Source organism: Euwallacea fornicatus, chromosome 32 (assembly GCF_040115645.1).
Source record: "Euwallacea fornicatus isolate EFF26 chromosome 32, ASM4011564v1, whole genome shotgun sequence".
NCBI lineage: Eukaryota > Metazoa > Arthropoda > Insecta > Coleoptera > Curculionidae > Euwallacea > Euwallacea fornicatus.
In genome coordinates, this window is record NC_089572.1 from 701,651 (window position 1) to 725,666 (window position 24,016).

General features: G+C 33.5%; 1 protein-coding gene across 3 annotated transcripts in view; it reads right to left on the bottom strand.

Moving 5' to 3' along the window:
- Window positions 1-495: 495 nt before the first annotated feature.
- The window catches only part of LOC136348353 (protein numb-like), a 36,485-nt gene continuing 12,964 nt past the window's right edge, over window positions 496-24,016 (bottom strand). For 2 of the 3 annotated variants that reach the window (XM_066299128.1, XM_066299126.1), the window contains exons 2-9: window positions 13,243-13,376; window positions 13,074-13,182; window positions 10,639-10,820; window positions 8,697-8,895; window positions 8,379-8,642; window positions 4,902-5,143; window positions 4,454-4,717; window positions 496-3,762 (exon numbers count right to left, since the gene is read on the bottom strand). In XM_066299128.1, the coding sequence (XP_066155225.1) occupies window positions 3,600-3,762; window positions 4,454-4,717; window positions 4,902-5,143; window positions 8,379-8,642; window positions 8,697-8,895; window positions 10,639-10,820; window positions 13,074-13,182; window positions 13,243-13,349 (1,530 nt within the window). In that variant the 5' untranslated portion in view covers window positions 13,350-13,376 and the 3' untranslated portion in view covers window positions 496-3,599. Of the gene's footprint in view, window positions 3,763-4,453; window positions 4,718-4,901; window positions 5,144-8,378; window positions 8,643-8,696; window positions 8,896-10,638; window positions 10,821-13,073; window positions 13,183-13,242; window positions 13,377-20,014; window positions 20,159-24,016 lie in introns of those variants that run through there. The other variant, XM_066299127.1, reaches the window with a different exon arrangement.

The following is a 24,016-nucleotide window of genomic DNA, read 5'->3' on the forward strand; positions in this document are numbered from 1 at the left end:
TCCATAGGAAAAAGGCTGTGCATATCTTACATATCTGTTAGTATTACGTATTAATAATTTCCTCATACCCGTTCCTTAATTTGCGCTAATATTCATCTGTTATAAATCCCATTTAATGAGGCATTAAGCACGTCGCACGAAATCGGCTGGCCGCCCGCATTGACCTCACCTCTGTTAAAGGAGCACCACGGGTCTTCGCACATTGATAAATGCTTCCGAATTGTAGCTATTAGCTCGAATGGAGGTTAACAGCCGTCTCATAACGTCGTCTTCTATCACAGGCATCCTGGGTTTCTGCGGGGGATACTTTAAGTTTGACTTGAACTGGAGCTATTTCTCGCAGAAATCAAATCTTCTCTTCAATTAGAGGGTACAACTTTCTAGTAGGTAGTAAAGAGGAAGATATTTGCGAGTTTAACAACGTCCTCTGTTTAACGTAAAACAATTAAACGCGCTAACAAAAGGCGCCAGCGAGAAGACAAACAAAAACATTGCTATATATTAATAATTATTATATTACAAAAGAAGTAATATTGCATAAATATAATACAAATAATGTATCCACATAAGTACATGTGCCAATCAGAGCGAGGGCGTGCTCTTTACAGGGTAAATAAATACATTGTAAAATGAGGATCAATTAAATTCGGCTACTACCATTAGACATATAGTATATAGCATTATGTTATTACCATTAAGTACAGAGTACAGACATGGCGATCCAACTTAAAAACAAAAAAAAATAAATATGAAATAAACAAGTTTTTAGTGGCCATTGGGCTTAAGACCACTCAGTAACTCTCTCAGTAAATGCTAAATGGAATGACTTGTTACAAATAAATAATTCCGGTTCTTTAACTCAAAAGAACTCCTTAGATGTTCTAATTTAATTTGTTTGTGAAGACTAGGATTAATTGGTACCTTCACGGGAGGTTTAAAAAAATTATTTTATGAGTAAACGACCATCAAAATCTCACCTTCCTCATTCGCGAACGTATTACCCGAACTCCAGTCTATTCGACTTGCAAGCTAAGGCTAGTTTATGATAACATTGGTCAGGCATCTTAATTGTTATGTGACTACGATGCACGGCAGAAAAATTTCTTTTTAAGGCCAGATTCATGGGAAAAAGATTCACGTAAAAATGTACCCACCCAACGCACAAACGCGTTTTAGGTTAATTCCACTTCATGACAAAATATTCGGTAGAAATCCATAAATAAATCGAAAAAGTGAGATTTCCCTTATAAGAATAACACAATATACTGAAATACAGTTTTTTCATAAAAAAAACGTCTTGCCAGGCCTCAGTGAGGAAATGCTGAAATTTGCTGATTTTAGGAACAATATATGACTCGTATTCTGAGTTTGATTCATCTCCTAGATATCCAAAGTACTATCTACCACAAGGTGTAATTAATTATTAGGATTTTTTATCATCATAGTTAAGAAGCAATTCTGAAGCCATGACTTTCGTCATTTGGCAAGCATTCCACTTAAGCCCAATAAACACTTTTATTTGGCTTCAGATTGGACTTCGCGCTAGCTCTTAAGTTTCACACAAAGTATAATGTAATTTATATGGCTTTAGGAAGATATAGTTGAGCTATGTATATTATGCGTTACCTCATTGAAGATATTAAGTTATTATTGCTCAGATTACGTAACAGTTGATGGTACATGCGTTGCAAATACATCATAGCAAGGTCACAAACGTATAGTGGTCTTAAGAGTATTCGGAAATATACATATTTTCGATTTAAATAGGGCCTAATTCATTGTATAAAGGTAGATTTTGAACAAATGATTGCACCTTGCAGTCCTGGCTTTTCTACTTTTTTAGCTTTAAGGTTTTTTTTGTGTAAGTACCACTGCTATGTCTTTCAACCCGTTGAGGAGTACAATAACCTCTCGTTTCAACCTAATATTGCTCAAATTGAGCATAATATCTCTAATGCTCACAAATAGTTTCGAAATATCCTAGTTACTCACATTTTGTGGTAACCTAAGGTTCCTGTTTAGAAGGAAATAGAGGTTCGCCACTGGTTCGTTGAAGAGATATTTTTTATTTAACACAATTCTTTGAACATTCTGAACGCCTTGCTACTGGGAAATCAAATCCCGAGCGTAAATATCAATATCGAGATCCCGAAAATATACGAAAGGTGGCTTAATGAATTATTATAGATTTTCATGATTGGGGGATTCACAAATCGTGTCATAAAAAATGATAAAAGATATAAATGACCGTATACTTTAAAAACGTAAAGCACACGAATTTGTGCTCCCCCTCTATGGCCGCTGGCATGAGACCATCCAGACTACCTGATCTGAACCTATTAGCAATTTTTTGCTATAAGAGATATAACTCGATTTAACAGGGTAAATTTCTTAAATAAATTCATTCGACCTAGATTTTCTATCAGATATTACTCTAAAAGTACAAGGGAAATTTGTAACTTGTTTGGTTTATCGTTACTTACAATCTTAATTCCCAATTTGATGTATTTCCCATAGATTAATTACTCGTCATAATTTTGAGTTTAAATTCAGATGGAGATTAAACTAAAGGTGTACAGCCGAACGTTATAAGATTAATATTTTCGATTTGATTTAATATTATAGTTTCAACGTATTGTGTTTTAAACGGTTTTATTTCAAACATTAATAATTTTAATATTATGTCGGGTAAAGGGAGTTTAAATTGGATTGTAGAATGAAAAAAATATATACAGGGTGTCTCGTTTCATTTTTACGTAGAAATTGATCGAAACTGTTTCCTTGCATCTCAAGAGGAAAATCTGGGAATTTTTGGTCAAGGAGTCCCGAAATTGCAATCCGATTCCAAAAATTTGATTCCCTATTTGTTTCTAATTAATCTTTTTAATAAAATGTCTCCCTATGTTGCTATCAGCAAGATGCCAGAACTTGTGCCAAAACATCTTACGTAATACAGTCTAACACAGTAATTGGCAAATAAGTCATTGCGACTTATAAATAGAAGCAGTTAAGTAACGATATGAGTTGTAAGTACAGTATCATTTTAACAGGGCTCGATAACTTACCTATATGCTCTCGTATTTACAAAATAATAATAATGCCTAATGACACATTATTGAACAAATAATAAATATAACAGACAACAACAATAGTCATAAACTCTCTCTCTTTTTTTTAACAAAATACGTAGGTTTTATCAAAAGCCGTTGAGAGGAAAAGTCGCTAATATCACAAACCACAACCCCCAAAAATAATTTCCCAATCAATCTGAAAATCTTAATGCGTATTTGGAATTTTAAGTAACTTACTTAAGTTTGATTCAAGATCACTGCTGCTGATATGTAAAACCCTTCTGATACTACTTCTGACTTTTCCATTGCTATGGATAAACTCTGTGTATATCACAGTCCACCAAACTCAAAACTAATCAAAAACCATATCAAAATTTCAAGAAAAAGTACGTCGTGTGCTTCGAATTCGTTTTTTGTGACAATTATCTTTTTCTGACTATGACATTTGAAATAAATTCATCAAAAATTCTCAATTGATTCAAAACAGCAGATTTTCATACATAGAACGCATCTTAATAACGAAACTAATTAGAGCTGAATTTGGAAGGCTGTTGGGGGTGTTGGAGTTGGATTCAAAAATGGATTGGTGTTGGCCTGGCCCTGACGAGCAGCCATATCAGCCCATTCGGCGTCAAATGGATCGGGTTGCTTCGGTTTGAAGGTTTCTGATGCCGAATCCAGACTCATAGCCCTGAAAGGAGCAATCAGTTTAATTTAGGAAGAATTTATATTAAAACGAAATCTTAATTTATTTAAAAATTAAAGTATAGGGAGAAAATGCCTAAAGATACTTAAATACGGTAAACTTAATGATTAAGCATTGTTAAAATAACATAAATTTAATATATATCGCTGTGTTAAATCAATCATATTAATCGCCTTTATGAGCTCCATGGGGATACGCTCCACGACTGCTTTCTTTCGTTGTTTTCTTCTTTTTTGAAGTGTCTCAAAATTAATGTTTTTCAATGGATTTTCAAGACCATAGAACCTCAATGGAGGCATCTAGAGCCACTCCAGGATCCATATCTGTCAAACAGAGGAATGAATATCTCAAACGTTTCTATGTATTTCTAAAATTTTCCAAAGAAGTATTCTCTTTTAGCCACTTTTTGAATCCATCTGTCCAACTCTTCACATCGGTGTCCCGGTCATAGTATTTCCATGCTAATCTTTAGCGCCGGAAACGAATCTCAGCAAACCCGTAATGCCTAGATTAGTTCAAGTTCACCATCGGAAATATTATGTTTAAAATTTCACCCACTGCGTTAGACTTGCTAAAACCGTCCCTTACTAATATATATGTATTTGTTTACTTATAAACCAAAGTATTTATGTGGTGACTGTTTCAAACAAAACATTGTTCCTGAACTAAAAATTACCTGGAATGAGATCCAAACGACGAAGTTCTCCTGGGAGAAGACCCGTCCATCCGACCAGGTACCGGACTGGTGCTTTTAACGATCTGTCCCAACCACTGTTCAGGTTTGGGCAAGGTAGCCATGGTACTCGATGTAATGCTAGAATTTGGACTTGTACTCTGGCTACTTGTTACACTGGCTGTCAGAGATCGCATGGTCGTATTCAGAATAGATGATGAAGAATTGACGGCAGAATATGAAGGAATTATTGAGCTATTATTCATCCTGAAAATGGTTGTCATATCACACCACAACGATTGCTTATTTGGATACATTTAAAATATTTTGGATGCTGCATAACAACTAAATCGAAAAAAGGTTCTAGAGAGTGATGAGAAAGACTGTTTCAGGTACTGCAATTTTTTTAAACATGCATGAATAAACAAAATAAAAAAATAGTGTTTTTTACCTGTTAAAACCTGGGCTAAAACTTAAAGTAACTGGAGCTATACTAGTGGTATTGACAGTTGGAGTCGCCGTAATAGACTGATTAAAGGTGTTGTTAATCGTGGTTAAATTTAGATTAACGGTATTTTGGTTTAGAGAAGTGGGGTTGTTGAAGTTAAAGTCATCGGAGTTGCTATGGGTAAGTTGACTGAGACCTTGTGATAGTTGTTGACAGAGCGCTGTTACTGAATCGGCAGGGACAATCTAGAACAAAAAATGTTTTCATTAATATTCGTATTTTTATCAACTACATCAATTTTGAAATTAGCAACAATGCTTCGATCTGAGAAAAATATGGCCTTAATATATAGGGTGTCCCAGGATCGATGGTAAGGAGGCTAAAGATCAAAAAATCTGAGCGACTCAGCTGAACTGGCCTTATACAAAAGTTGCTTGTTTTCATTCTACAGGTCAAAATGGCTTTTTTTTTTAATTCTTTAAATTGGGAATAAATGTCGCACTTTTTGAATTAAAGACTAGAAATTGCTCCTATGCAAGTTTTTCCGTGATTTAAAATGTCGATTTTTGTCGAAAAGTAAAGTCGCTAAAAACAATGCCGTGGTAAGTGCCTTAAGAAAAAATAATTTGCAAAGCAAAATATCAAAATGAAAACAAACAATCTCCTCAAAGAAAAGGAAGCTTCTAAGCAAACTGATAAACCTAATTAAAAAAATTGCTCATTTTTCTAATTAGTTTGTACTAGAGATTTGTTTTTTTAGTATCATATGAGGATTAGATTTTACTTGAAAACAGTACAGAAGTATATTAAAACGATTCCATTATTCAAGAGACGTTACCTAGTTAGCATTCAAATACTAGTGGCAAACGGACACTAAAGGCAAAGAGCAGTATTTTGAAGCCCAATCTGCAAGAAAACCACGTTGTTGTAACCTCCCTAATTTTTTCCTTAATCACATTTAATTCGGTATTTGATTGCTATGAATTTTTTTAACAACACACTCAAGTCACTATAACAAAGCGCCTCATGTGAATTTTCCCACACTTATAATATGCAATTATTCAGTAAATGAGACTAAATCATTTTCTATTGAAATAAAAAGCGTAAATAATGCTAATTTTTCAACTATTGTGTGCGTCAAGCGTTGTGATAAACCAAGGCCCAGTTCATGGTTCTGGAAATGAGGATTGTTGTATAGTATAATCGAACGGAAAAACCGCCAATAATTATAATACCCTGGCAGAAAAATTCTCTACACGAACTACCTTTTCTAGAAAATCGAAGCTTGAAATATTTATTAAACAGGGAAAACTCTCTCCAAGTTAATGGGGACAGATATGTCATTATTGTAGAAATAGCGCAATTATAGTTCAAATTACGTAACTTTTTATTCACGTCACAGGCTTCATATAGGCATTGATACCACGTCTTTTCAAAATTGATGTTGCAAGAATTTGTCAGATATTGGTGCAACGCTATCAGTGTATTCCTTTCGGAATACTAAAAGTTAATTTACCTCTCCAACTGAATTCAATAGTAATAATGGTCCATTATTTTCTATTACTGTTTCAAAATAAATTGTAAGAAAAGCTACGAACTCCTTACGCCGACTATTAAAGAACTTGGACATTATACCAATAATAACAGCACCGGTAAAAAATAACCAGAAGCACTAATTACTTCTGAAAAAAACAGAGTTTTACCGCAAAAGTTGATGAACAAAGAAAACAAGGGTTTAAAACACTAAAAACAATAAAAGTTAACGAAAATTGACGCTTTCAGGATATCAGCTATCAGGTGAACTCGAAAATGTCAATAAAAATAATATTGTGTTTAGACATTCAAATATTAATTTATTATTTTTTACCATATTAGATTTATAAGATTTGTCATTTTACGTAAGGCGAATTTCAATCGTTATATTTTGTTACGTGATTTGAACTATACGTATACAGAGTTAGCCACACATCCGTTCGTTAGCAAATTTTTGATTTCCCACTATTGCAGCTCAATTTCACTTTAGACTAGAATCGGCCATTTTGAATCCAAATGAAATATTTTAAAAATAGCGACACCTCCGGTTATGCCGGAATCGCCTACCAACTTCGTTATTTTAAATAGAACCCCCTAATTTTGTGTCATTTTCGGATTTCTCGTTAAATTTTAAAACCATTTTATGTTGAATGTATTATATCTATAATTTATCGTTTCCGAGTGATACCGTAAAATTTTGAAATTTTAAAAGCTTCAAGTTCCCACGGGACTCAGTTTTGTACACAAACCGCTACGAACTTTGGCGTCGGTGTGTTGAGGCTCAAAAAGAACCTAAAAAGCTACGTTTTGACGTATTTCAATTTGACAAAAAGTCTTTCACAGTCCCCAAAATATACCTCCGAATTTGCATGACTTCAATCTCAATAAGTTACTTATTTTAAATGAGGCAACGCACTATGATGAATTTGTACTGTCACATATTCCATTGTTTAGGAGTACAAATGATATCTGAGAGCGATATCTCAAAACTCAATTATTTAGCAAAAATTACATGACAAACTTGATCAATAAACGATTAAAAATGAAAAAAATTGATGGTAAAAAAGATGGTTTCTTGACATATGGCGGAAGAAATATTTCCAAATACGTAATATATATAAGTAGTACTGGTTGCCTATAATGTGTCACTTCCTCTTGAATGATGAAGTCACGACTTTAAAGACTGGTAACGGTAGGCATAGGGTAGTCCAAAAAATACAGACAAGGACAAAGCTGGTTAAAACAAATGCTGCAGGAATGGGAGAAAATTTGGCAACGATGCGAAAGATGGAAAAGGTTTAGTTTCACGCCTGAATGTGTCGTAAATGTAAAATGGACACTGTGCAATCATACACTGACTTAGATGTTTACAGAATATAGAGTCTTCGAAAGATATCTGTGTACAACAGCGGTGGAAAATAAGGACAATTGTTCGTGCTATCAGCAGAAAAAAGTCGAAAGCACACCAGCATACCTACCTGACATGTTTGACTGAGAAATGGAGCGAGAGTGAGGGATAGCGGTTGGAGTGAAGCTAGAGACTGAAATAATAGCGAAAAAATTCACGAACTATAAGATAAAGTGAGGTATTCAAAAAGATGGTAAAGGAGAATATGGAAGGATAACCATGGAAAAAAGGAAGAGGAAAGGGAGATAAGTACGTATGCATTGAAGTAAAGCCGACAAACGAAGATTGAATGTCAAGAAGATTGTGTAGTTTTAATTGGTGAGTCGGATTTACTATACCCCACCCTGCCAGCCGATGCCACCAAGCCATCTGCAGAGGATACCAACCGACCAGATGTCTTTTAAAGATATCCATCTCTTCAGGCAAAAAAGTTAGTTCATATTAGTACTTTATTCTTAGCTATATATTGAGTACAATATTCCCCGGTATTACTAAAATTTCTATTATTCAATATTTCAAAGTCACTGCAAATCACTCACCTCTGGAATAGGTGAAGCTGGTTTAACCTCTTTTAGCCCGTTGCTAGGAGGAGAGGTCGGCGATTTGAACTGATTCAAACGGGCGGTATTGCTTGGTAGTTCGTTCACTCGCAGACTCATCTGCCTCTTGAATGGGGAATTCTGACCCAGAGTACTAAATCCTCTACAACTGCCCTGTCTCTGCAACAAGCTCTCTGTGGCGTGAGGCCTCTCGATCGCGAATGGATTAGATGGAGTTGGTTTTGACTGAGGTACCACATCCACCTAGTCGAAAAATAATTCTATTATGTATCATCTGTGGCAGCATTAACTACTCACAGCTCGTTCGGTTATGCTCTGTTGCCTAAATGATCCAGTACGAGTAAACGTGGAACTCTTAGCATCAAACATCATAGTGACACCGCACTCCTTATCCCTTTTTTGCTTTCTCTCTAAACAAACTGCAAAGGCACACCCTACAGCATGACTAAGTCGTTCTCCTGATTCTCTGAGAGCCAAGAAACCATGACACATCCATCTGGAAAAAATTCTCGCCCTTTAATATATTATTTTTTAACTAAATATAGTGGGTAATTTCAGAAATAGAAACATTTGTGTTCATACAGGGTGTCTGTTTCTGAAGCTTCTCCACGAGGTCGTAATGCAAAAAACTGAAGGAGGCACAGTTCGAACGCATAATATATTAGATTATGTTGCTATATTGTTTGGTTTTAGTTCATATTGTTATTTTTTAAGTATTAATACTTCCATCGTTATTTCTATTTTTTGTAATTTTTTTTCGAAAACTGTTAAATTTGGCCATGGGTACGTCACATTCAATGAAATATGTTTAGAATTTCTTAAGGAACTCAAAAACGTTATATGAGATTCCTTAAGAAAAAAAATGAAAAAGTACATTTATCTACCACATGGGCAACCTTGTATATATGTCTGTTCCATCAAAAATGCACAATTAAAAACAATATTTCGTGTGTTCCAGCATTTTCTAAAAAATATTTCCTTCAATTTTTAATAGATTTTTGTGCGAGCCTTTTGGTCCCTTATGTATTAAAAAAATCTGAAATATCTCTTTTGTATGCTACTTTGAAACATTTTATCGCACGTTTGTAAGAAAATTCTTTGTTTACCATTATATTGCCAATTTTATGGTGTCTATATGGATAAAATTCTCATTATACGAACTTGTAGAGATCAATACTATTACCACCAAAAACGTGCGATTTTTGATCTTTAGTTTCAGGAACTTTTTACTTCTTGTGTAGGATTTTTTCTTGGGTATCGAGATTGGCAAAGAGAGAATAGGGGAATTCAAAAAATGTCCAATGATTTAGCCTTTATTAACAAAAATAACTTAAATCAACTGGTATTTCAGCACACAGTAATTTGAAGGGCTGACAAAAGACATAGAGACAGGAATGGAAATAAAGATTAAGTCTACTTTAAAAAATAAACTCTGTTGAGAAGGTTTCGTAACCTGGCAGGAAAATTTTCCATTCCATAGTTTTCCAGGTCGAACAATCAGCTTTCTCATGGAAAATTAGGGATAAAAAGAGTTTAAATATCACAACAAAATAGAAACGATAGCATTCAATTAAGATTTTCTATTACTCACTAATGCACGTAATAATGACAATGATAACAACAAACAATCACTAATAGAAATTAAACTCAGACGCAGATTTCATCCCAATTTGTCGGTAACAAAGAGAGGATGAATCGATTAAGGGCAATACAATCATCATGGCTTAAAATGATTCATGGATTATCGTTATTACAAAAACTATGAAGCATTTCGTTATTCATCACATTACTTATTCGTGACGGTTAATCAGTACCAAAAAATTCATGTTTGTTCCCTGAAACCTAGCACTATTTATCACCAAAAATGCAAGTTCCTTTCATAGCCCTAAATCGTAGAAACCCAACCAAAAAGGAAAATCTAGCACAATGCTACATTTATATGTTGATTCACATAATTTACAAATAAAATATCACGTTTAAAGCGTCGGATTAGCATGAACAAGGCAAACAATGTGAGGAAAACATTAATTACCAACTGGCAATCAATAGTAAAATATACGATATTTTCATCCAATTGTACAGATAATTAGATTCAAGGCAAAATGTCACATTTCAATTATCTAAAACGAATATTAAAAGGAGATAAATTTATTTAAAAAATTTATATTTTACTTCATTGGCCCAGTTATTTAGTTAAAAAACGCAGATGTATATTTTATTATAATCAAAAATGTCTTACCGTCTGGTAGTTCCATCCCTACAAATGTAACTGAAACCTCTTTCATGATTTCGATCTGGAGCACAAAACGACACTTTTTCAATGGTTTGATCAACGATGAGTCCTTTTGTGTCTTCCTCTACCACTCTCAAGCCGTCACCACTCACGTGAAGAACTGCTCGAATCGGTCTTCTTCTAGAACCCTAAAAATGATTTAAACGCGTGCAATGACGATTATCGATAATTTTTGAGCAGTTTATATACGGGCAAATCAAGTTGAAAGAAAGTTGCGTAAGAGTAAATTTGTCAAAAATTATACAAGGTGTCCCATTAACAATTTACCCCCATTTTATTTCTTTAGTTTTGACATAAGAAAAAAGTTCAAAAAGAGGCTTTCCGTAGTTTTAGGAGTAGAATTTGAAAATAACTTCGTTGCTGCCTTCCCGCAAGCAACATAAATTTCCTTATTTTAAATGGAAGCTTTGTTTTGTCATTTTTGAAATTCTCTTTAAATTTTAATATCATTTTATGTAGAGTGTCTCATCTTTAAAATTTGCCATTTTTGAGTTATCCCGGAACATATAAACGAGATCATTTTGAAGTTCAATACTTAAAATGAAAGGGGGTCCGCCTTTAAACCTTTTACCTAATATCAAAAATAAAGACATTAGATGACAGTTAAATTGTTAGTGGGACACCCCGTATATTCGTTTTTGTTAGGGCTTGTGTTGTGATTGAGTGCGATTCTCAGAAAATATTAAAATGACATTGAAATTTTGATTGAAATACGTGTTTATTCAAAAATTTTTATCCTGTCTATACAAGATCATTCTTGTTGTAAGCAGCTTTCTTAACGACCATCTTTTTACCTGAAGCTATTTTCTAGTCTAGATAAATCAAGTCAGATAAATAACTATATTAACATGTTAGGACGACTTGTTAAGTCAAGTAGAAAAACCCATAGAGTACGACTACAATGCAATTATCGTTTTCGGCCAATAAATTGCTTAAATGGACAGTTTCAGGTACGAGGAAAATGTTCGCTGCATTTTACCGATAATTATGGCAGCATGACAATAATATATTGTAATGCGTGAAATTACACTATGAGTATGAAACAAATATTCTGTAAGTGTAAAATACACACTATACAGAGTGGTCCTTAAGTATGTTCCAATATTTAAGGAGCTGATTATCTGAATAGTTTTAAGATTAAAACGTTATATAAACATTTGTGCTAAAATAAGTCGTTTCCGATATACAGGGTGTTAAATGTTAAAGAATGCATTGCATTTTCAAAGTGGCACTGGCTATTTAATTGAAACTGGATAAACTTATACAGTAGTTCAGACAGTATATTTTCCTTTTATTTAAAGAAAAACGCTGTAATCATAGATGTTCGTAATAGCTACCATATTAATTGTTATAGGGGAAAGAGAAGGTGCGCCACTGGTATTTTCCAAATTGGATACATTTTTTTAAATAAGTTATACAAATACGCCAAAAATGTCTCTTGTGTTTTCTTGATACGATATGTCCTTTTTGGCAAAAAAATTAAATATACCTCCTTGAAAATTTATGCTGCAAATAACAAATTTGTGGGCCAGGCAAAACAACTAAAGTGGCTTTAATGTCTTATGGCAAATAGTGTTCACTTTCAACAGCTATTATAACGTAATTTAACTTAAAAATACCACTGCCGTACCTGCCATTTACCTATAAGAATTAACATGGTAATCCCTACGCATCTCTATGGTTACAGCATTTTTCCCTAAATTAAAGGAAAATACATTGTTTGAACTACTGTGTAGATACACTGAGTTTCAAATATCCTGTGCCGTTTCGGAAATATGAAAAGAATATTTTATTTTTGTTAATATTTAACACACCGTATATCGAAAACGACTAATTTCAGGACGTACATTTATACATATAATATTTTCATCCCAGAACAATTGAGAGAATCAACTCCTTAAATATCGAAACAACCTTAGGGACCACCCTGTAAATATGAACTTGAACTAACCTGAACTAATTATTAAAATGAAATTCTCTGGTTGGAATTAAATTAATAAATTCAAATAAATTATGCCTAGTACATATAAAAAAAAAACGAGAACTAATTCCCAGACGCATTCCCATAAAGTAGGTCCGAAAGTCTACACCCTTGTCTAGCCTAATAACCTGCAAGGTCCCTTTTGCACCCTCCTTTCTATAAATAACGCACCCCTCAAGCAATATTGCATAAGAATTTATACCTAGCTATTTCAAAATTGCATATGTATCTATAACTTTGTTTGCGAGGGAAACTTTTTGGGATGCTGTGACCCTTAATTTATACCTTTTCCTATGGGACGATTAATTTAGTAAATTAAGGCCCTGTGGGAAACTTATCTACACAGGTGGGTCTGATAGTTAGGCATTATTACCTAGTGAACAAGAAGCATTCTACTTACACTGCCAACCCTGAGTACCTTGAGTGCTTCTTCACAAACTTGCATCCCCCTGGAATCGAACACTTCCACACATCCCAAGTACTTAACTGCGAAAGTGCAGGTACCAGATCTTAAATGTTGATGCTAAGTTTAATGAAATGAAAAATTAAAATTTGCTCAATTCACTTACCTCACTGCAGCTTCATCTGCCGACCACTGGTGAGGTTTGGAGCTTTCAGGAACTCGATCCTTTCGCTTTCGAAAGGAGTCCCGGAAAGACCTACGAAGTCGGTCCATTTTCCGAGGGGAGCGCAAGCTCCGTCTCTGAAAAGAACCGAAAAAATTTGAGCATTCAATATTTCAAATCGTGCTGATCTTAAACAAGTTGTCACTCAGCGCACTACGTTTACGACTTATTGCATACTGCATGATTTTCTTTAATGATCACCCCTTACCATCCATGGGGATTTGATGATGTTATAAACGAACATTTGGAATTTGAAATTAATGAAAAAAATTAAGTGAACAAAACCACGATGCATTATGCCGCATTTTGTGTGGTTGTTGTTGCTTGACCTTTAGCGATTTTGTATCATCTAGCAGAAACATACAGAGTGTTCAAATAAGAGAGGACTTCGTCTATATGTGGGAAACTTCCGATTGAGAAGTCTTGAGGACAAAAACATTATGACTAAATTGGCCATGAGAAATCGCTGCGAAATATTTTCAATATCGTAACCATACCGCTCGGGGACGTTTTTACGTGAGCAATCAATAAAATGCGACTTCTGTTAAAATTTATCCGAAAAAGGTCATTTTAAGTATAAAATTTCAATTTTTGAGACAATTCGCCACAACTTTTATAGGAAGAGTTTTTTTGAATTTTTGAACCTAAAGGGTGGGGGAAGTTTTTAATGTCAGGTCAATAAATTCAGGTTTCTCGACATTAACTAAGGGCAAAACCGTACTGCAATACCTCGCTGTGAAGGTTTTTTGCATGTTAGTTTGGCACAAGGACCGCTAGGTGGCGTTATTTGGAAACCATCATAATTTTTCATGTTATTTCGGGGGACTTAAATAAAAAGGTATCATGCTGCACCATATGAAAGAACATGAAATTCTTCTTAGTATAATCGAAACCAGGCACAAATATCTTTACGTAGTAGTAAATTAGAGCAATTTGAAAAAAGAATTTTCTTACGTATAAAATCAACCAGCGTGGTTTTTGACTTAAGTAGGATGTTATTTAAATACGGTTTAAATTAATACTAATAACTTCAAATAACCACTAAGGTTTAAAAGGAACATTTAAAGAAACAAAACAATTATTTTTAAGACGCTCAAGTCGTTTCCCATTATTTACGATGCACAATCGAAGTCGTTTCTGTGTCAAAAACTACAGTTCGGATGTCTCCCAAAGTAATTGATCCTATAACATTTCGGATCGTATTTTTATTATTCTCTTTTCTAGTCGATCTACTTAAAAAAAACTAGGTCTTTTAATCTATCCTATAAATGGAAATCCAAATACGTAAGATCTGGCGAACTCACCGGTTACGGAAATAAACATCATAAAACAAACACGAACATCAATAAAATAATTTTATCGATAAAAATGACTTTAATTGAAATGTCTTTTCATTTGTTTTATACTTGTGACGCAGCCGAGCATAGATACGCTCCCGGCCTACTTGATTCATAAACGAAACTGGTTTATTTCATGCGTAAGAAAGTCCTTTTTTCAAATTGCTATAATTTATTACAAGGTAAAGAAGTTTGCACCGGGTTTTTACAATAATAAGCAGAATTTGACGCTCTTTCAAATGGTTTAATCAAAATAATACCCTTTCCCATTTAAGTTTCTCGAGATAACATGAAAAATTACCATGGTTTTGAAATAGCGCCATCTAGCGTAATGACATAATAGCCACGCCATAGCTTGCGGAAAGACGTTTCTAACGCGGTATTACCGTATAATTTTGCGTTTAACTAATGTCGAGAAAGCTTCCTTTTTCGAGCTGACGTTAAAAGCTCCCCCCACCCTTTAGTGTTCAAAAACTCCAAAATAGTCTTCCTGCTAAAGTTGTGGCCAATTGTCTTAAAAATTGATATTTTATGCTTAAAATATACATTCTCCGGTTAAATTTTACTAAAAATCGCATTTTACTGATTAATCGTAAAAACAGCCTCTAGTGGCATAGTTACGACTTTGAAAATATTTCCCAACGCTTTCTCGTGACCGATTTAGTTATAATTATTTGTTCTCAAGACTCCTCAATAAGTAGTTTCTCAGATATCGCCGACGTCCTTCTTTATTCGAACACTTTGACCATCATCTGGTGAAAAAAGTTCTTCCCGATTTCAAGGTAATGGACTAAGAGTCTCATTTGCAAAAATGGAATGCAAGAACTATAGAAACTTCTGTGCTATACATTTTTCCTTGGCCTAGGCCCTTCGGTGAACAGTCGCCGTGGTACCCTTGTTTCACACCATTTCTGTTTTTTTTAAGTGTTGGATTCTTTTGTTTTCGGGTTCACTTTTTAGGGAGAATGAACTGCACTCATAAGTTTGTGAAAGAATTTTAATTTCATTTATTAAATAAATATTATTAAATTAAGAAAAGAAAGTGCAAAACGCTTATGTCTGACTGAAAAAGTACATAAAACATAACTTGGGCCGCCACACTCATTTTTTTACACATTTAAAATTTGCACAGTAATCAAAAGCTACGTTTATGCTTAATATTACTACATTAATTATAAACTACAAACTTATGGGTGCCCTTTATACGCAAATCGTGCACTGTAACTAAAAATTCAAAAATTCTAGAAATTCGATTATAATTCGAAAAATGCATATTTTGGAATTAGTTCTGCGTAAAAATTTTGATTTTGTAGTAATTTCGATTTACGTTATCGCTCATATGTAGAATTAAAACTTAAATGAGCATGTTTAAAAAAAAATTATAATTAATAAAATATATTTCTTGTTTCTTCAATTATTATACAGGTATATACATATTTTCAATAGGTCTTGTTGATGTCCTGTTTTTAAACTATTTTGTTTTTCGTCGGGTTCACATGCAGAGCAACCAATTTGGTTATTTAAATTTTGGTGTGATAACTCTGCGACTTACGGCATTGACTGACAACATTTCAAGATGGCGAGAGATGTTCAACTTATCAGATCAGTTTAAAGAAAAAATCTTGAAAAAATTTGGAAGTAAGGAAAAGTAATTTAAAACCGCAAAATATTTAAATTTGAATAAACCAATGATATTAAAGGTGATATCTAGATTTAAAAATAAACCTTAAATAAACCTCCGAAACGTTTCCGAAAACGAAAAACGGACAAAATGATGAACAGAAGAAGTAAGATATTATCCATTCAAGAGTGCAACTCGTATACAACAAGAGTTATATGTTTCAGTATCGGTGAGTACCATGAAACGAAGGTGAAGAAGTGCTGGTTGATATGGAAGAAAAATTGGCAATGACGCTTTTCATCTTGAAGAAAAATAGATAGGCGAGATTGTGTTTTGCAATAGAGCCTATAGGTTGGTCATATGAAAAATAAGAAACTGTTCTTTCCTCAGATAAAAGTCACTTTAAACTGTTCAAATCGGACGAAATTTGTTGGGTCAGAAGATCAATTAATGAACGGTTTAATCCGAAATATACTACACCAACGGTTAAACATAGAGATGTCGGTATTATAGTCTGAGGGTGATTTGCAAAATTTTTAGCATAGATCCATTAGTAAAAATTGATGTTATTATGGATCGATATATTTATAAATATATCCTGGAAAATCACATAATGTCCTGGGCAGAAGAAAATATGAGCATTCGTGGACGTTTCAACACAAAGACCCAGAAGCATATCTCCAAATTAATTAAACACCAGTTAACCACACATAACGTGGACATGATGATCTGGCCGGCTCAATGAATTTGGCACAATTAAAATTGATAGAAGAATTCATCATGAATGAATAAAAAATGTAGCGAATGTTCTTAAAGAAGTTCAGAATATTTGAAATGGACTATCTGAAGGTTATATTAAAAAATTATTAAAGTCTATAAACAACAGATGTTGGGAATAATTAAAAATAAGGAGTATACTACTAAATAACAAATAAAATATTGAATTGTAAAGGAAAATATAAGAAATGACTAACAAAACAAAAAAATACATACAAACTACAGAGCAAATAACTTTAAGACGAATTACAAAAATTCGTCACCCGGATAATCCACTGTACAACACTTCCAACGAAGCGCTATACGAAAAAACTAACATGACAAAAATTTCAGACAGACTATTACAAATACAAAAAAAGTGGAAAGACAAAGAGAAAAACTGGGTCATCGTTGTTGGACTGTGCATTGACCGACAGACTAGAAACTCACGTTACCTCACACCGGGCACAACTCTGATTGAACACTACCAAGACATAGACTAGATGTGGGATGTTTGATGTGCCTGATGTGCTGGTGGTTTTGGGGTGATTGTTGTGGATGATACTGATTTTGAGACTACGATTACTATCATTATAACACTTGTAAATACCAACATGGGCAAAAAGGCCACGTAAGCCGATAGCCTCTCCTTATTTAAGAAGGAATTATATTGTTTATTTATTTTATTTATCAGAAATGTTTGAGTTACTTTACGTTTGACCCATAAGTTTTAGAATATTTTGTTTATTTGCAGTTTAAAAATATTTAACAAATAAACCTCAACATTAATTTATTTGTAATTTCAATTGATAATTGATATAATAGATTATATAAAATTCATGTTTTTACAAGAAAAAAATCGAACTCAAAAAGTTGCCCTGCATATGAGCGATAGTTTATGTATGTACACGCTGTCTCATAAAAAAAAACGTCAAAAACGAAGGATACCATAAGTCAGTAACTTATAAACGGATTTTGATAAACTAACAACCGAACAAAATGATATCAGACTATTAAACAACGTCAAAATTGATTTTTTAAACTCGACTCAACTTCTGCTTCAGGTGTCAACTTTAGAGCATTAAATAGAAATCCATATTTTTTACATTTTTTGACAAAAAGTAATTTTCTAAATTTTATGATGTTTGATAAATAAAGGTTAAAACAACTTTTTACTAAAAAACATTTGAAACATTTTTTTTTTTCAGTACTAGTACATTATCTTGAATATTACAAATAGCTTTTTAAAAGATTCATAGCGTCGTAAGTTGTCTTTTGAACGTTTAATTTTATTACTATTAGATACTTCTCTATTAGGAAAACGGATCAAATAAAAACGCACTGCTTCACAGGCGTTCTTATTGCTGGGGAAATATGTTTCACTGCATAAACTCATTGTTTATTTTTAAATATTTTCATTTGAAATTTACACTTGATAAATGTCACCAATAGTAACATTGGTCAGTATTTTTATTACAAAAAAAAAAAACTTATTTCCAATTGTCTGCCTTGATGCATAACGCCTCTTAAAAAATTATGACGGAGAATGATGTCGTTCCAATGGTTAAGGGCGGTTTTATCTTATGGTCCAAATAGACTTCACTTGTTCATTGCGCTAGGAGACTTTACACAGGAGGATAATACAATAGAATAACATGAGTTGAAATGCAAATGGCCACAGAATCGACACAGATTGCTACATAGCTTTTATTTTTTTAAGTTAAAAATGATTTTAACATTAACTTGCATACGCCATTAAATTCAGAAAAATATATTTTATGAGAAAATGTAAAAAAACAACTTCTGCTTAAAATACTAAAGTTAACACCTGATGCGGAAAAAGTTAAGTGCAAAAAATCAACTTTAAAGGTATTTAGTAGTCTAAAAAATAACATTTTATTCGTTTTAAATTCATCAAAATCCTTTCATAAATATCGGAGTTACAGCTTCGCCCGATTTTTCTATGAGACAGCCGGTATAAGCACATTTGAATCTTACTCATATATTGACTCTGGATAGCTTCAAGGAGTTCCTAGAGTCTTGGAAATTAAGTTTGACTCAAACTGATCAGTTTAGGTTAACGCTCAAAACGACTTAAATATAAATATATTTACACTTTACTTAATTCCTGTATGTGAAGAAATCGAAAAAAGGACAATCTGTCCCAATTCAATGAATCCTGCATATCCAACCAGTTTCTGAGACAACAATAACCAAAAACCGTTGGCGTATATTTTATAGCGAATATTTTCGAGGTTCCTTGAACGTTATACCTGCGTTTCAGGGAATTCAGCACCTTTGTGAATAAGGTTTACCTTATAAGGGATATGTAAACCAAATCTTATGACACCTTCGCAAGGTTGCGAAAGGTTGGTCATGGCTATAAAAACACATTGTTATGGTTGTGATTCCGATTGATATTTGATTCGGTTTTAAGTCTTGGTTTCACCAGGTAAAAAACATAGTTTCAGCAAAAAAATATTTCACAAATATTTAAACAATCTTCAAGTTAACAATAACTATGTACAAAATACTCACGCACTTTCAAAACAAAGTACTCATGCAGCTTCAAGGCAAAATCCTCAAAGTGTAGCTTCGAAGCACATTTACGTGTTATACAATTTGGCACAAAAAAACCTACATACTAATTAGCAAAAAAACTCTGACGTGGGTATGAGAGAGTACCTGTGCCTAAGGAAAAGCTTGTACTTGCAAAACTGGCTAACTAACAAGGTGTAAAAAATAGGTTTGCGTAAGAACCAAAGCGATGTTGGTTTAATCATATTATGCGTTCGTTTTACTTACGTAACCGCTTTCTAAAAATTATTGAAGAGTGCGTTTACGCCCACAACGAAATAAATAGAATAGAATTATAGAATAAACATGTAGCGTATACAATATAGAAGATAAATATAAAAGCAAATATAGAAAAGTATGAAAATAAGTGAAAGAACAGGAAACAGAAAAAATTACGAATGAAAAAGATTAAGGTAAAACTTACTAATGATGGGAACATTTTCCAGCTAGACACTCCAAGCTATATCACCCGTAATCAGTTGATTATGGTCTTGCTAATGCATAAAGATGCTTACTGAGGCCTCAAAGTTAACATTTGTAGCACTGTTTTCATACTCCAAAGTCGTCAGTCGGTTTATAATGCCGCAATAACTGCTAAAGTCTTAACATGTAGATAAAGCAGATGAACTCGTGATTTTTTATTACTCATACACTAACAGTGTAATTGTTGTTACTAGAGGTGTAAAGTCAGTTTGAAGTAGCAGATATTTTCACCTATAAAGCAAAAAAGGGTACCACCAAAAAAGAGTAAATAACCGTATGAATAACTGTCATTCATGAATGAGCAAGAGTTATTGCAAGGTGAAGGCAAAAAGGAGGCACTCCTATAATAATTCATGACGAAGGTTTAAAAAAATGTAAAAAAAAACATTAACAATAATTAACAAAGAAATAATAAAATAACATGCAACACAAAATTTTCCTTTTTTATCCCCGACAAAACATGAACCCATGGGGTACGTAAGAGGCGATGGCTCGTTTCTGTGATCAGTGTTTAAAGAACATTTCTGTGAAACTAATGAGTTACCATCAATTATTACAAAAGTTATTGCTTAAATGCATCTAGGTTTTGTTTGTCAGTGATTATGACCCGGAATTCCTTTCCAATGAGTTTACACACAAAGAACCTGCCTGTGTGATTCTGATACCTACAGCGGTGAGTCACACCAGTTCATTAAAATTTCATCATAGTGGTTTTCGGATGTACGTACATAGATTTAATTTCTTGTTAAAATTTTTAAATAAGTAATTTAATAAGAGACTATGGAGGGTTTACACCTACAAGTTTTTAACAACATGACTTAACGTGCTCAATAGGGTGGTTTTACAATGTGAGGGACAGCCCTTTTGCCACCACATTAAAAATTAGATAAATAAATCGGAATGTCTTCTTCCCTTTTAACTGCAGAGCTAATATTAATTTTTGTAAGTCAGACAATCGTGAATATTTGCATGTTAAACACGTGCTATTGACGTCACTCACACATTGGTGGTTTATTGGATCTGATCTGTTACACAAATTTCAAATAACAGCTATAAATATTTAGGCGATGTCCTGCCGAAAAGATGAAAATGGTGCAGAAAAATTGGCTATTGGGGACGGGATGCGAGATCAACAATTTTTTTTTTAGAATTTGCTTATAAATTTTTGTTGCAAGACAAAGGAACTTACAGCAAATATGAGGATACATTTAAAAAAAATATATAATTAACAACAATCTTTATTCTGATTTACTTATTTGCTGTAAATTCCTCTACTTTACCGCAAAAATTTAAAAGCAAATATATATAGGTACATATATATATACTGGGTGTCCCTGAATGGGGGGTCAACACTTAACCACATATTCCTTGGTCAAAAATATATCGATTCATGGTGATATACTTATATATGAAATTGTCTCCTTCTGGAGATACACGTGTTAAATACACCAGAACTTTTTTATTCGTTCATGCAGACGGTTGGTTTTTTTTTATGAAATTCCCGGTCAGCTACGCAACTTTCCTTTTATCTCTTATTGAATTTTGATTTGGAGCCTCCATTAGACGAAAAAAAATTAAAATTGTTGATAATTTCAGTCAATACATACATTTCTGGAGCACAAGTTACAATGCCGGCGATTGTTGATATCAGTGAATCTTCGTATTTGAGAACGGGATGGTCACGTTGAGCACTTATTAAATAAATTGTTTATTGAAATGTATGCTTTTATTTTCTTCTGAAGGATATGTATTGACGGACATTACCAACAATTTTTTTTTGGTCTAATGGAGGCTCCAAATCAAAATTCAATAAGAGATAAAAAAAAAGTTGCGTACCTGACCGGGAATTTAATAAAAAAACCAACCGTCTACAAGAACGAATAAAAAAGTTCTGGTGTATTTAACATTCAACCTTGTAACAATTGACCACTGGTGGTTTTACCATAATAAGCCCCGTTAAACGTGCCCCGAGAAGCAGAAAGATTATACACCAAATTTCGTAGCAATCCATCTAGCCGTTTTCGACTTATCTGTAAAACTTAAAAAAAAGTAAGACTTTAAGAGCTTGTATCTCCAGAAGGAATCAATTTCGTATATCACCATGAATCGATATATTTTTGACCAAGGAATATGTCGTTAAGCGTTGACCCCCTTATTCTGGGACACCCTGTATATACAGAGTGTAACAGTAACAATATCTCGAATAATAAGCGCTCTACGAAAAACATTTCTATTATGAAAGTTAAATTATTCCGCGGGGAAAATACATTGATGCTAAAATCAGTGCCCCTCTGCCCCTCCTTGTGGGGGGATGAGAGGTAACTTTGAATTCCTAAATGGCATCCGCCACTTTTTATTGCAGATTCGTATTTTACGGCAAAAAATACGCAGAATTTGTCTGGAACATTTTGTTCGAATCATGATAGATGGCGCTGTAATAAACGGAATTTAATCTTCCTTTCGTGCACGACTTGTCGGAATGTTTGATGAAATCCGCTTTTAAAAAATCTTTATTCTCACGTGTTTTGGGGATATATAAAAAAATACATTTTTATTTGTTTACGTCTTTATTGTAAACCTATAAAAAAAATAACTTGAAGAAACAACTAATTTTTCCGAGTTCGATTTATTTTGATATTAATACTACATTAGAATCTTCTCGATTGTGTTGAAATGCGGATTACTAAGTGAATTCGAGTTGAATGCCATCACTTTGAGCACTTACTTTAAAAACTAACTGAAAAAAGTTCTTGTTTACATTCATTTTAAAGCAGATTTCATCAAAAAATTCGATAAGTCATAGACAAAAGGAAAATTAAATTTCGTTGATTAGAGCGCCATCTGTTATACAAACCGGAAAGAAAATTCGAGACAAAATCTACATATTTTTTGCCGTAAAATTCGAATCTACAATGAAAAATGGGGGACGCCATTTAAGAATTCAAAGTTACCCGTCATCCCCCCACAAGGAGGGGCAGAGGAGCACTAATTTTAGCTTCAACGTATTTCCCCCGCGGAATAATTTAACTTTCATAATAGAAATGTTTTCCGTGGAGCGCTTATTATTCCAGATATTGCTATGTCTCAAGTTAATTGCTACACCCCGTATATATACAAATTCAACGCGAATTTATAGAGGAATTGTGAAACAAACGGCACCAATTCGGATACCAACATGTACGTGTGTATGTATATATATATATATATATATATAGATACCTAAATCAGATTCTGAATTATTAACCCACATGTTTTATTTACATATATGAATTAACAATACGTTAAATAAATTCATGAGTTTGCGAACAAGCTTGGGGCCGACATTTTGGTCAGTCTTGAGCGTTAGAATATTCTGGATGAAAATAAACGCAATCTAAGTGCTTAATAGTGAATACCCGTGGAGACCAGCCATCTGGTTAATGCAAGTGCGAAGGCCAGCGATATCCTATGTAAAACAACATTAATATAATTTCGAGTATACTTTATAGAGATTAATTGCCAGCAAATTAATCGTCGGTTTAGTATAATTCAGTCGAGTAGATTAAAATATTTCGGTACACTCGTCGTTTAGCGTACTGCGTAATGTTAACTCGGCCTGCTACGTAATGTTAACTCCACTACACAGAAACAATAATTTTGACAGAAAAATTTGTTTAAATCTGTGAACTTTAAATGTAGGCTACAGCAGGCTCATACTTATTCTAAAGCTCGTACGTCGGTTTAGAGCTTTTTTAGTCCACTTTTTCTTTTTATAACAATATACAGAGTGTTTCATTAAAAAACTGAATGTTTAAGAATTTTATGTGTTAATGCTGAAATAATCCACTAGTTTTCTGAATCTCCTTAATGGTATCTCGCAAATAGTAAGAGAACATCTGAAGACGTCTGAGGTACTTAAATTTGTTAAGAGTTGTTTCATATTGATCAAATTGTCAGAATGATC